The sequence below is a fragment of the Anguilla anguilla genome, chromosome 3 (genome assembly GCF_013347855.1).
Source record: "Anguilla anguilla isolate fAngAng1 chromosome 3, fAngAng1.pri, whole genome shotgun sequence".
NCBI lineage: Eukaryota > Metazoa > Chordata > Actinopteri > Anguilliformes > Anguillidae > Anguilla > Anguilla anguilla.
This window is the reverse complement of record NC_049203.1, coordinates 36423183-36436276: the sequence shown is the minus strand read 5'-3', so window position 1 is coordinate 36436276 and position 13094 is coordinate 36423183. Positions and strand designations below refer to the sequence as shown.

The window sequence follows — 13094 nt, the reverse complement described above, 5'->3', positions numbered from 1 at the left end:
TTTAACAAAACTGCCTGAGTGAATCAAGAACATTCACTGACACTGAAATAATATTAAAAATGACAGAAAGTGAACTATCCCTAAATATCCTGTATGCCATGCACATCAGTATTTCATTCCTTGTTTGGAAAAGAACTACATGAGTGAAATGTTTTGTAGCCTTTTAAAGGGTAAAATTCACAAATGAATGTGTGATTTGAATGTTCTTGTGTGAACTGAACATTCTAATGCTGATGTAACAATGACTACTGGTAATTGAAAGCAATAGAGCTCTAGAACACTGACTTGACCCCACTCCCTCATCCCCCAAAAAAGGCAAAAAAAACTGCTCACTAACCCTCTTTACACATCTGAATATTGAACATGGATACTATTTAATATATCCTTTTAGTGATAACTTTTCTTAACTTAAATAGTAAATAAATTAATACATTTCATGGGCTGCTGGGTAGTTTGCCAGGTAAAAGCGTCACTTGCAGCACATGAGTAAGCACCACGGTCACAGATCAAATCCGGCCCATGCCAGTACCAACTGTGGCTGGCAGCCCAGCAGGGCGAGGCAAAAACAAGGATATATGGGAAATTCAAGTGGTGGGGATAGCAGTGTTCATTGTTCCAACATAAAATGTATACTATAATACATTTTAATATAATAACTTTATGTTTGTGTTAATAATAGTAAATTGCATACTCACTTGCCACACCCTTAGTCATAACAGTCTGTGATGGCTCACTAGGATCTCCAAAGCCAGCCTTGTTCTCTGCAATCACTCGGAATTCATATTCAACTCCTTCCGTAAGGCCTTCCACTTTGTAATGGAGATCAGGGATGGATTTCCTTGATGCTCTGATCCATCTCATACCTTTTCTTTCTTTCCTTTCAACAGAGTAGCCAATTATATCACTACCTCCATCTTCTATTGGTCTTTTCCATGAAACTGTGACTGAGGTCTTGTTCACATTGGTGACTTCTGGCTTTGATGGAGGACCTGGTGGGCCTGCAATTGAATTTGAACAAATTTTAGAACATTTCCATTAAATATAAATAAATAAATAAATAAATAAATAAATAAATAAATAAATAAATAAATAAATAAATAAATAAATAAATAAATAAATAAATAAATCAAAAGTGTAAATTAGTTGAACGTACCAAAGCCATCCACCATTTTCACTAGTTCAGACTGTGTTGAATCACCAGTACCATACTGGTTCACAGCTGAGACACGGAATACATATTCATTTCCCTGGATAAGCTTGGTTGCAACAAAATGGCAATCCATCACGTTTTCAGCAAGTATGGTCCAAAGAAGGCGGCTGCTTTCCCTCTTCTCCAGGGTGTAACATTTGATTGGAGAACCTCCATCCTCATGTGGTGCTGACCATGTCAGAGTTACCCTTCGAGCAGACACACTGCTTGCTTCAAGAGGTCCTGGTGGTCCAGGTACATCCAGTACTTTTACTTTAACATTTTCTTCTTTGATGCCGAATGGGTTGCTGGCTGAAATGGTATATTCACCAGAATCCTTCCTGCTGGCATACTTGATGGATAGTGTAGATGATGTTGGAGTGCTTTCAATCTGACAGATATCTGATGGTTTGAAGTATTTTCCACCTTTAGACCATGCAGAAGTTGGAAGAGGTTTTCCGAGTATGCTTGTTGCAGTTATCACAATAGTATCCCCGGCTCTAACAGCAAGTCCCTCCTTTATGGTTGGATCAATTGTGATGGTTGGAGCCTCTGTCATAGGAAACAATAAGTATGTTTTAGTAAAAATGCAATTGACATTCCATACAATTCAATATGTTATAATTACAACGCATTCATATAAAAAGGAATCTTACCATATTCATCTCTACAAACAAGTGTATCAGTTTGTTCTGATGGTGGACTGATAGCCCCAGCAGCATTCTTTGCCCGAATTCTGAACTCATATTTACACCCTTCTTGAAGGTCAGTCACCGTAAATGCACAATCTACAATATTGACATTATTAGCCTTCACCCAGACTTTTGCAGGAAGATCACGTCTCTCAACAATGTAGCCAGTCAATCTGTGTCCACCATCGTACTTGGGTTCAGTCCACATAAGCGTTACAGTGCTTCTTGTAATGCTAATAACATCGGGTTTACCAGGAGGATCTGAAAAAATACAGCAAGACAATAATAAAGTTTAAATTAAGTTCTGTTATATGGTAAAGATGTTATATGATAAATGTGTTATATGAAAAAGTTATGAAAAAATGAATATGAAAATAAAGATGAATAAATAATCTTCTCCAATTTACCAATTGGATCCAGGGCAACATGTGGTGCTGTTGGTAGACTTGGCTTTCCAACACCTGCTTTGTTTATGGCCATGACTCTGAATTCATACTCAAGGCCTTCAGTTAGACCAGTCACCCTGTGTTCCCTCATTTTCAGCGGTGTTTCACTTGCTCTCTTCCATAACTGACTATTTCTTTCCTTGAATTCAACGTGATACCCTGTGAGAATAGGCAGAATGGTTAACTACACAAGTAGATACAGTTAAATGCAACAATGTTGAGACTGTAACACTTCATTGTTTTGTCTCTGTACTCCAGCATATTGGATTTGAAATAAAACAATGAATATGAAGTTTAAGTGCAGATTATTAGCTATGATTTGAGGGTATTGACATTCACATTGGGTTCCCCCATTTTATGTGAAAGTAAGTAGACAAATTAACATAATCTGAAAAATTAGACATATATTCCATGACTGCATGAAGTCTGCAACCCACAGACAGCACCTGTATAATGCTTTCGTTATTAGAAATAAATATACACTTGTTACCAGTAATTGGGGAGCCTCCAGTTTTCCTTGGGTCTGACCATGCCAGTGTTGCACAGTCATGTCGCATACTCATAATTTGTGGTGGAAGTGGGGCATCAGGAACATCTGTTAAGATGATACATATGTTTATAAATATATTTATATATCCTCTACTGTATTAGAGAACAAATATGGCTAATATTAACATACTTACTGAATGGATGCTTAGCCACAACAGGGTCAGACTTTAGGCCCTCTCCAACTCCATACTTATTTTCTGCAGACACTCTAAATATATATTCTGTTCCCTCATGGAGATTTGTGACTCTTAAGATGTGTTCTTTCACATTTGAAGCACAGATAACCCACATGTTGGTCGTGGAATCCCTTTTCTCAAGAATGTAGTTGGTTATTTCTGATCCACCATCATCCTTTGGTGCACCCCATTTTAGGGTGATTCCATCAGCTGTGATTTCATTAAATTTCACTGGTCCTATGGGTATTCCTGGTTTTCCAACCACTCTGACAAAGATAGTTGAGTCCTTGGAGCCAGCACTGTTTTTGAGATTGATGGTGTATTTTGATGCATCACTTCTTTGGCAGTCACGAATTAGGAGAGTTGTGTTTACAGCAGTAGACTCTGCAGAGACTCTTCCAGTGTCAGTTAAAGTAACATCATCACCCTTTTTCCATGTGACAGTGGGTGCAGGTTTTCCACTAATTGGGATCTTGAGGCGGACAGTACTTCCTTCCTTTGCAATGTAGCACAAATCTGGCAAACCTCGCAAGTCACATGCAGGTGGAACTATAGAAAAGCAGAACAGAAGCAAAAAGCTCAGATTAGTCTAAACACAAAAAATATTTGGTCATAGATATTTCGAACAAATCTTGAATGACACTCACCAACAAGATCCTTAGCTATAATTTTAAGTTCCTTTGTGGGACCTTCTCCACGGTCATTCACTGCTTTTACTCTGTAGGTATACTCCTTTCCTTCTATAAGATCTTTGGCACTATACTGCATGTTCTTTGATTTCATCAGTCCCTTCCATTTATCTTCGCCATTTAAGACTTCCAGCACATATGCAATAATACGGCTTCCACCATCACACAATGGTTTCTTCCAGCCAAGGGTGCAAGAATCCTTTGTAACCAGAATTGCCTTGAAGTCCATTACTGGTCCAGGTTGTTCTGAATGGGATTAAATCATGTTCACTCAGTTTATTTCACAGAAAAAAATGATATGATAAAACGATATAATCAACATATAAATAATTGTTTTCACTCACCTGTGGCTCTTACAGCATCTGCTGTCTCACATGGTTCCCCAATGCCATATTCATTTTCTGCTGAGACTCTAAAACTGTAAGATCTGCCTGGCACTAAGTTTTCAACTTTGAAAGATGTTTTGTCACAGTCAGTGCAAACAGTGGACCATGCTTTTCTCTCAACATCACGTTTTTCAACAATATAATTCTTAACAGGGCTTCCACCATCAATAAGAGGAGCATCCCAGGAGATGGATGCACTGTCTTTGGATGACTCTTTGACCATCAGATTGACAGGTGGTCCGGGAGTGTCTGCATCAAAACAAATTATTAATCACAGCTTTCAGTAATATAAGATTGAAAACATAATAGTATACTATTCAGAAAAACTCACCAAGAACTTTGACAACAATTGTATGCATCTTCATTCCACAGCTGTTTTCCAAAGACAAGATGTATTTTCCAGCATCATATCTGTTTACATTCTCAACATACACCAGAGTGTCCCACTCTGTTGTCTTTATCAAGATTCCTAGTCTGTCCTTAATATTAGTATTCATCTTTGCCCAGGTCACTTTGGGAGCAGGTCGGCCTCTCAGTGGGACATAGAGTCTCATTGTGACACCAGCACGGAGCACCAGTGTTTTCGTCAGCTCATCACTAAGCAGCCCTTCAGGAGCAACTGAAAATCAAAATAATACAAAAAGAATTATGAACTGTAAACTTTCAATAATTTAGTTGTGGAAATAAATAAAATACTCCCATGTCTCTCTCTCAGTCTCTCTCCCACTCACACAGAAACACATACACACATATAAATACATACATTCATAATACATACAAGCACAAATACGTGCACAGTGTAGGTAGATTAACAAATTATTGAAAGAAAGGCTAAAACATACCCAAAATGTCCTTTGCAACATGTGTTTCTGGAACTTCACTTGGTTCACTGAACCCAACTTTGTTCACAGCAGACACACGGAACTGGTACTCAGTATTATCAAGAAGTCCAGTAACAATGTAGTTTGTCTCCAAAAGATTCTTCGGTACATTACACCTTATCCAGTCCTTAGCATCTGCTCTCTTGACTTCAACCAAGTAGCCCAAGATTTCACTGCCACCGTCATTGGCAGGCTTTGTCCAGGACAGACTAATTGTACTGTGTGTTGTGTCAACAACCATTGGAGAAACTGGTGGGCCAGGGGGATCTGTGAACCAACACATACAAGAGTGCTGTGGTATATAGTAACAACGAACATCTCGGAATTTCAGAATAGCAGCATTTCAATTACTCACACAAAGGATCACGTGCAAAGGTGGCACTTGAAGGGTCACTTGGCTTGCCTAAGCCAGCTCTGTTTAGAGCAGTAACTCTGAATTCATACTCTGCTCCCTCTGTGAGACCACCAGCCTCAATGGTTCTTTCTGTCACTGGCCTCCTGTTGAGTTTAGTCCAGTTGACCTCTTTTGTTTCACGCTTCTCAACCATGTATCCTATAACGGTGTCTCCACCATCATTAGCAGGTTCCTTCCAGCTGACAGTCATATGGTCCTTTGTGACATTAGTGATTACAGGAGGATCACAAGGCCCAGGAACATCTGAAAATAACAGAAATCGTTGTTATTGCCTGAGTGATTATAATGAACACAAGTCTACCTAAGTAAAGAACATCTTACCAAAAGGATTCTTGGCTACAACTGGACTGGACAGAATTGGGTCTCCAACCCCATACTTGTTCTCAGCGCGGATGCGGAACTGATACTCGCGGCCCTCAATCAGCTTCTCCACAGTGTACTCGGTGGTTTTACCACTGATTTTAGCTGTGACCTGAGCCCAATTTGCTCTGCTAGTTTCACGTTTATCTATAATATAGTTTGTGATATTAGAGCCACCATCTTCAGCAGGTGGTTCCCAAATTAGATGGACACGATCTGCAGACACATCCCCAAATTTCATAGAAGCTGGTGGACCAGGTACATCTAAGGGAAGAGAATAATAAGGCAATTTTAAAATAATGCAACCCACACAGAAAACTAACTTAAAGGTCCCATGTATTATAAATCAGAGTTTCCCTTGTTTTGGCACTTATTATGCAGTGTGGCGTGATACTTATGTACCGGTAAAATATAAACTCGCTACAACCTCACATTTTTTGTTTTTGTATAAGAAAAAAAATCACCAGGCAAAACCAGTCCATTCAGAAATAGCCTCAATTGTTACCTCACAATGAAGCTCCTGTAAAAACAGCCAGTCATTTAAAAATATTTAATGAGAATAAACTCGCCCTTGGTCACCCTCTTCTAAGAACGTAAGCCTTATTAGCAATTAGCATCTTTTGCCCACTGTTTCCTGACTTGGCAACTAAAATCTATTTCAAACCAAACATGATTAGTAAAATTGGCCACTACAATCTTGTCAGCTAAAATCATGCATATTAGGTGTATGTAATCATATGTGTCTTGTAGTTGAAATGGTTAGTAGCATACATTGCATGTCAGTCTATATTCCTAGTATTGCAGTGTTTCCGCTACATTCACGTAGTGATGGCCAGCTGCTACATGATTCTGACTGCCACTGCCAGAGAAGTGCATAAAATTATCAGTTTTCTCATCAATGGCTGTCATCGTTACTGTGTGCAGCACTGCTCTGACAGGCGTTTAGTGGCATGTTCCTCAATGCACAGCCTTGAAGTAACAAGTCGATCAGAAGTAACAAGCCTTTCAGGCACATTTGCTTGTTTATCCAAGATTTCCCAGAGAGCGCCTTTTGAACCATCGTAGCACCTTATCACAAGAACAAACGTCATGCTTATCCTGCTTTACGCAGTAGCATTTATGAAACAAGTGCACCTTGAGACTCAGTGAAAGTAGACAGAGAGCGAGGAAGGGAGATGAGCAAGTATATATTGTTTAATATACTGGAACGTACTTTTGATAGACCTTGTAGAGTAATATAAAATTGTAAAAACATAGTATGACATGGGACCTTTAATACGAATGTACTCCCTTGCCTGTACTTACCCAGAACTTGCAGCTGAATTTCGGCTGATTTAGAGCCACTTTCATTTTCTGCCAGAATAGCGTACTCTCCTGTCTCTCTTCTTGTCACTGATGACAACTCCAGGAGGAACAGATGTCTTTTCTGTGACATTTTCAGACCTTCAACAGGCTTTAATACCTCTCCATTCCTCTTCCATGTAACAGTTGGCATTGGTTTTCCGAAAACTTCAGCCTCAAGACAAACATTCACTCCAGCTTTTACAGGCAAAAGCCTCTTCATATGAAGCCCAATCTCCACTCTTGGTGGGACTAAAATGCAAAAGTAAAAAATTAATTATGATAATATAAATGATAATTTCTGTCAAAAGTATTGAAAGACTCAATGCATTTGACAGCTATCAGAATTTGGTTTTAATAGTTTTTTGTGTCTTTAAAGGACAATTGATCTTACCATTTTCTGCTGAGACAAGGACTGGATCAGAGAGTTCAGATGGTCGACTGATGTTTACTGCTGTCTTTGCAATAATTCTGAACTGGTACTGGGCTCCCTCTTCCAGCCCTGATGCAGTGTATTCTTCTCTGGGGACATTTTGGACGCTTGTGTTGCAGCGTATCCATTTCTCTTCAGGAATCCTCATGGCTTCAACATAATATCCAATGAGTTTGCTGCCACCATCATGTTTTGGCCTGCTCCAGACTAGACTAACTGAATTCTTGGTCACATCAATAACTTCTGGTTTTCCAGGTGCATCTGCAGTAGAAAAGCAAAGACAGAATTGGTCATTTACCCATGTGAAGTTATATATAATATTGAAGATCAGAACAGAAATAGGGATAAAAGGGCAATTACATACCAACAGCCGTTCTTGCTGTAACAAATTCTGTCTTTTTGCTTGGTTTACCCTGTCCAGCACGATTAATGGCCGAAACCCTGAAGGTATATTCCAGGCCTTCAATGAGGCCAGCACAGGGGTACTCAGTGGTACGTACAACGGTGTCATTTGCCTTAACCCAGAGAAGGCTGTTTCTCTCTTTACGTTCAACGTAGTACCCAGTGATAGGACTGCCACCATCGGATTCGGGTCTGTCCCAGGCCACAAACATGCAGTCCTTGTTGACTTTGCTGATGCGGCAGTTCAGAGGTTCACCAGGGACATCTGAAAATACATACATACAAATAAAAATCTGCATTTCTTCTGTGTGCAAAACTTTTATTTTACATCTGTTCATAGGACCAGAGCTCACCAAATGGGAATTTAGCAATCATCCTTTCAGATGCAATAGGGTCTGAAATTCCATAGCGGTTCTCAGCACGAACACGGAACGTATACTCCTTTCCGGGGACGAGTTTTCCAACTCTGCAGCCAGTTTTCACGCAAGATGAGACAGCACTGACCCAATCTCCTCTGCTCACATCACACTTTTCCACCACATAATTAATGATGTTGCTTCCACCATCCTCAATTGGTGCTTGCCAAGAAAGTGTGCAGGCATCTGCATCCACGTCATCGATCAGAAACGGTGGCTGTGGTGGGCCAGGGATATCTGAAACACACAATTGATAATTATAATACCTATTACCATCCATCAGTTTGAATGGAATTACTTCAGTCCAGATTAAACTTGTTTAGGGTACTCACCCAGAATGGTGATCTTCAATGTCTCATCAGCTTTTCCAGTGCTATTCTCAGCAGAGAGGGTGTACTGACCACTATCAGTTCTTGAAACCTCTTTAATAATGAGCACACAACAGTTCTGGGATTTGTGCACTGTAAGACGACTAGATGAAACCACCGCCTCTTCTCCTTTCACCCATTTACAGATTGGCGCTGGCTTTCCAGACACAAGCGCCTCTACTCTCAGTTTTGCACCAGCTTTTGCAGTCACAACATCAGGCATAATAATCTTAGGTGGCACTGAAAAGTATTATTAAGGAAATATGCAGTTATTAACAAAAAAAAAATACACAAAGGAATATAGAAAAACACTTTTGAAAGGATATACTTACACATTTGCTCCTTGACCTCTACGGCATCCTTAGTTTCTGTGGGCAGACTGCAACCCATTATGTTTCTTGCTGCAACTCTGAATTTGTATTTTTTGCCCTCCTTCAGCCCAACAAGAGAAATTCGTAGATCTTTTACAACAGAGTATGGTGTCCATAGTTCTATTGGTTTAACTTCCAACTTCTCCGGTTGGCCTTCCTCAGGTTCCTTAGGAGGAATAACCTCCAGATAATCAACTACATAACCATCAATCTTGGCTCCTCCATCCCTCAGTGGAGGTATCCATCCGAGAGAAACACTATTCTTTGTAATTTCCAGTACATCAATTTTCATTGGTGGGTCAGGCTTACCTGTAAAAAAAAATTAAGAATTAAAGAAAGTGCTATGGAAATAAAATTACAAAATGTGTTTCTTCACCAAAAATGAGTAGTATACTTACTGATAGGATCAGATGCCAGATAAGACCTAGGAGTATCCTTTGGTACACCGGGGCCATACTCGTTAACTGCAGTGACTCTGAAATTGTATTCTGTGCCTGGTACAAGATTGCTCAATTTGAAGGCTGTCTCCTTCACATCATTCTTGACTGTTGCCCAAGTCTTTCTGTCAATTTCTCGCTTCTCAACTATATAGTGTGTTACTTCGCTACCACCATCACTGTCAGGGGCAGACCAAGAGAGCTGGCAGGATGTCATTGTCATATCACTGACTTCTAGGCCAGATACAGGACCAGGAGTGTCTGTCAAAGGAAATATGTATTTGCTTATTTTCATGTGGTTTCACAGATTTTACGTGCAGTGACAATGGATCTACAAACCAAGATGGGACATATAAATGAATACACTTGCAGGAAGTGAACAAAGAATGGAAACACCAATGTAAAACTGCATAACAGTAATTTGGCCCACTGACTTCAAACTGGTTGGTTCTTGTCCCTGGTTGAACGACTAACTAGCTGCCTTACACTGAATTAATGCACATTGCAAGCATATACTCTCTCCCCCATGATGATGTCTTTCCTTCAGTTTCATACTCACATCACCTTGAACAGCCTTGTTCATGAAACACCAGCAAGTTGAACTGTCTTAGTCAATGAAGCTCTAGCCAAAATCACCTAATCACAATATCTGAGGCCTCACCCTCTTACAATCGACTATAATTATAGGCAACTAGGCTTGTCCACTCTTTTTATACAGGAAACATTGCATGCTGGTATGTCTAATTTAATTACTGTGGAAACCACACCTCCGTGGTAGCCTCTGCTTTGCATACATGTGCCCCTCAGTTACCCAGGCACCCCTTTTGTTCAGTACATGTACTTAACAATAAATTTGTAAGTTACTAAATAACCTATAAATAGCCTTCATATGACCTACCTAGTATTTTGACATTCACAAACACAGCCTTTTCCCCAGCTGGGTTGGAAACTGTAAGGGAATATTTTCCAGAATCATCACGTGTGGTTACAGGGATGACAAGGAAAGTCATTGTGTCAATCAGATCCACCTGGCCCTTCCTGACAACGTTATCAATTCCCATTCTTCTCCAGGCTACATTAGGAGTTGGTCTTCCTTTGATTGTGGCACAGAGTCTGATAGGACATCCAGCTCTGAGAGTAAGACCCTTTCTAAGGTTGGCATCTAAATCAATTTCAGGTGTCTCTGAAAGTGTTAAGACAATAAAAGGAAATTAGTAAGGTGATAAACATATACTGGTAAACATTTTTATATTGAAAAGCTGTTTACTTCATTGTGGAAAAGTAACTCACCAAGTATTTCCCTGGGTGAGACTGCTTCTGGAAGATCCGCAGGTTGGCCTAATCCAACTTGATTTTGTGCAGAGACTCGGAATTCATACTCTAGTTTCTCATCCAGACTTGTGACAGTGAATTCTGTTGTGGATAACTGAGCAGCAACATTGCATCTCTTCCAGCTCTCCTCTGCCTTCTTACCCGAAGCCTTAAGTCTCATTTCAACCACATATCCAATAATTGGAGCCCCGCCATCATATGCAGGTTTTTTCCAACCAAGTGTGATTGATGTCTTTGTGCTGTCACAAACCCTCAAATTGACTGGGGGGCCAGGAGGTTCTGCGAAGATCAAGCAATATATATATATTTATATATACATGCAGTTTATTCCACACACTTTATATAGGCTACAGGTTAAATTGCGAGGCCTTTAAAAATGAATAAAAATTTAAACTAAAATAAAAAATTTATGAATAAACTTTAAGTGTGGTTGCTTCAGCAGTTATTTAGTTGTTACCAGATGAAAGTAGATGCTCTTGTGATCTCACTAGACGCAGACCATGTCGAATGGCGATATATTTTTATACCTTATATAAATTCAGTCTTGGTGAGAACTTTATCTGGAGGGTTCTCTACAGTCCTCTTGCTGAAATATTTGTGGTGTTAGTGGTGTGAGGCAGGGCAGTCCACTCTCTCCCCTGTTGTTCACGTTAGTTAAAGAGCCAATATCTGAGGTGATTATGACAGACCCTGCCACACATGGTTTAATTATAGTTGGAAAACAACACAAGATCAGTCTATATGCTGACAATGTTTTAATTATTCTGTCTGTATCAACCTCCAGCTTTATGAGCATTATTACTAAATTTAGGACCTTGTCAGGCTACAGAATTAATTTTAACATCCCTAAAAACCCATCACCCTTCCCTTTTAAGTGGTCACCGACATGTTTTCTATATTTAGGAATATTTGTAACACCCAATTTCAGCGAACGTTTTAAAGTAAATTTACTTCCTTGTTTGATCACATTAAACTGGACACGAAGAGATGAAATACTCCCCTATTTTCTTGGTTAGGCCGCATTGTACTTTTGAAAATGAGCATTCTTCCAAGTCTGCTGTACTCTATCCAGATAATCCCAATCCTCTTCTGACATAAAACTGGATAGCTGGTTCAGTACATTTATATGGGCTAAAAACAAATCTTCTGCGTGTCAAGGGAGGCCTAATTCTCCCTTTTATTAACAAATATCAACTAAGTGCCCGTTTATGCTTTATAGCCTATTAGATACATAAAGACTCTTCTTTTTCAAGGTTTGATATCGAAGCTTCACAGTCAAACTATCCTTTATGCAACCTGGTATTTCTTCAACATTGGATAACTGTCAGAGGATGCTGTAATAATCCCATTGTCATCAACACTGTTAGATGACAATGGGATTTCTCTAAAACTATTAGTTCATGTATTAGAGTGAGGTCATGCTGCCAGACAGCTCTGCCTGGCCTGCTGCTAGGAGTAACAACAGCAACAGGTTATAACGGTTAATTCACAAAACCATGCGGATATGTGTATAAAAAGAAAATATTATATTTCCGGCAAATATGTTAGTTGCAACACGTTACATACTGTGTAGCCAAGCATTTCAGTGGCTAGTGGTGCAGTATTTATTATGTTTGGAAATAAAAACATAGTATTATTAACGCTATATAGATTAGAATGAATGACGCAGCCGGGTAGCTTCACGATCTGGGTGGCTAAAAGCACTTTTCATACAACGTTATTTCAATTTGCAACTGAAAATCATGTCTTAGAAATATAGAATGCATGTCTGTTGTGATATCACTGTTAAATTACCACTATTATAAATATTTGGTTATTATTATTGGTAGCTTGATTCATGAGGATAAAATTGTGTCTTTTCAAGTTTTTCTGTGTCCTATTGGCTGAAATATCATCATATGCACCATTTCAATGTGTCCTATTGGCTGAAATAGTATCACATGAACAACGTTCAACACAACACAAGGCTCAACATTCCCCATTCATTACATTTTATCGTCCATTCCCCATTCATTCTCTATGGGAATACAAAAACTTTTTATTTAATTATTTGAACAACTATTTGGAATTTAAAAATTCTGTGTACACACTGCTCTGAGCCAAGCTGAATATTATAAAGTTGGAATGGCATGTCTAGCTTAAAAGGTGTAGGAGGAGAAGTATGCAAAAATTTAGCTGGAAAGGAAACAATAAGTAGCTAGAAGTAATGTG

The 13094-nt window shown here is 39.2% G+C and overlaps 1 protein-coding gene across 1 annotated transcript in view; it reads right to left on the bottom strand.

Moving 5' to 3' along the window:
- Positions 1 to 13094, bottom strand: part of LOC118222801 (titin-like) — a 202142-nt gene that overhangs the window by 52555 nt on the left and 136493 nt on the right. Inside the window, exons 169-189 of the mRNA XM_035408658.1 lie at positions 10842 to 11162; positions 10450 to 10734; positions 9513 to 9812; positions 9076 to 9423; positions 8708 to 8983; positions 8313 to 8612; positions 7922 to 8224; positions 7519 to 7818; positions 7089 to 7376; positions 5745 to 6047; positions 5364 to 5666; positions 4970 to 5275; positions 4459 to 4746; positions 4086 to 4376; positions 3700 to 3987; positions 3011 to 3601; positions 2818 to 2922; positions 2289 to 2486; positions 1846 to 2142; positions 1154 to 1741; positions 696 to 998 (exon numbers count right to left, since the gene is read on the bottom strand). Of these exons, the coding sequence (XP_035264549.1) occupies positions 696 to 998; positions 1154 to 1741; positions 1846 to 2142; positions 2289 to 2486; positions 2818 to 2922; positions 3011 to 3601; positions 3700 to 3987; positions 4086 to 4376; positions 4459 to 4746; positions 4970 to 5275; positions 5364 to 5666; positions 5745 to 6047; positions 7089 to 7376; positions 7519 to 7818; positions 7922 to 8224; positions 8313 to 8612; positions 8708 to 8983; positions 9076 to 9423; positions 9513 to 9812; positions 10450 to 10734; positions 10842 to 11162 (6582 nt within the window). The remainder of the gene's footprint in view (positions 1 to 695; positions 999 to 1153; positions 1742 to 1845; positions 2143 to 2288; positions 2487 to 2817; positions 2923 to 3010; positions 3602 to 3699; positions 3988 to 4085; positions 4377 to 4458; positions 4747 to 4969; positions 5276 to 5363; positions 5667 to 5744; positions 6048 to 7088; positions 7377 to 7518; positions 7819 to 7921; positions 8225 to 8312; positions 8613 to 8707; positions 8984 to 9075; positions 9424 to 9512; positions 9813 to 10449; positions 10735 to 10841; positions 11163 to 13094) is intronic.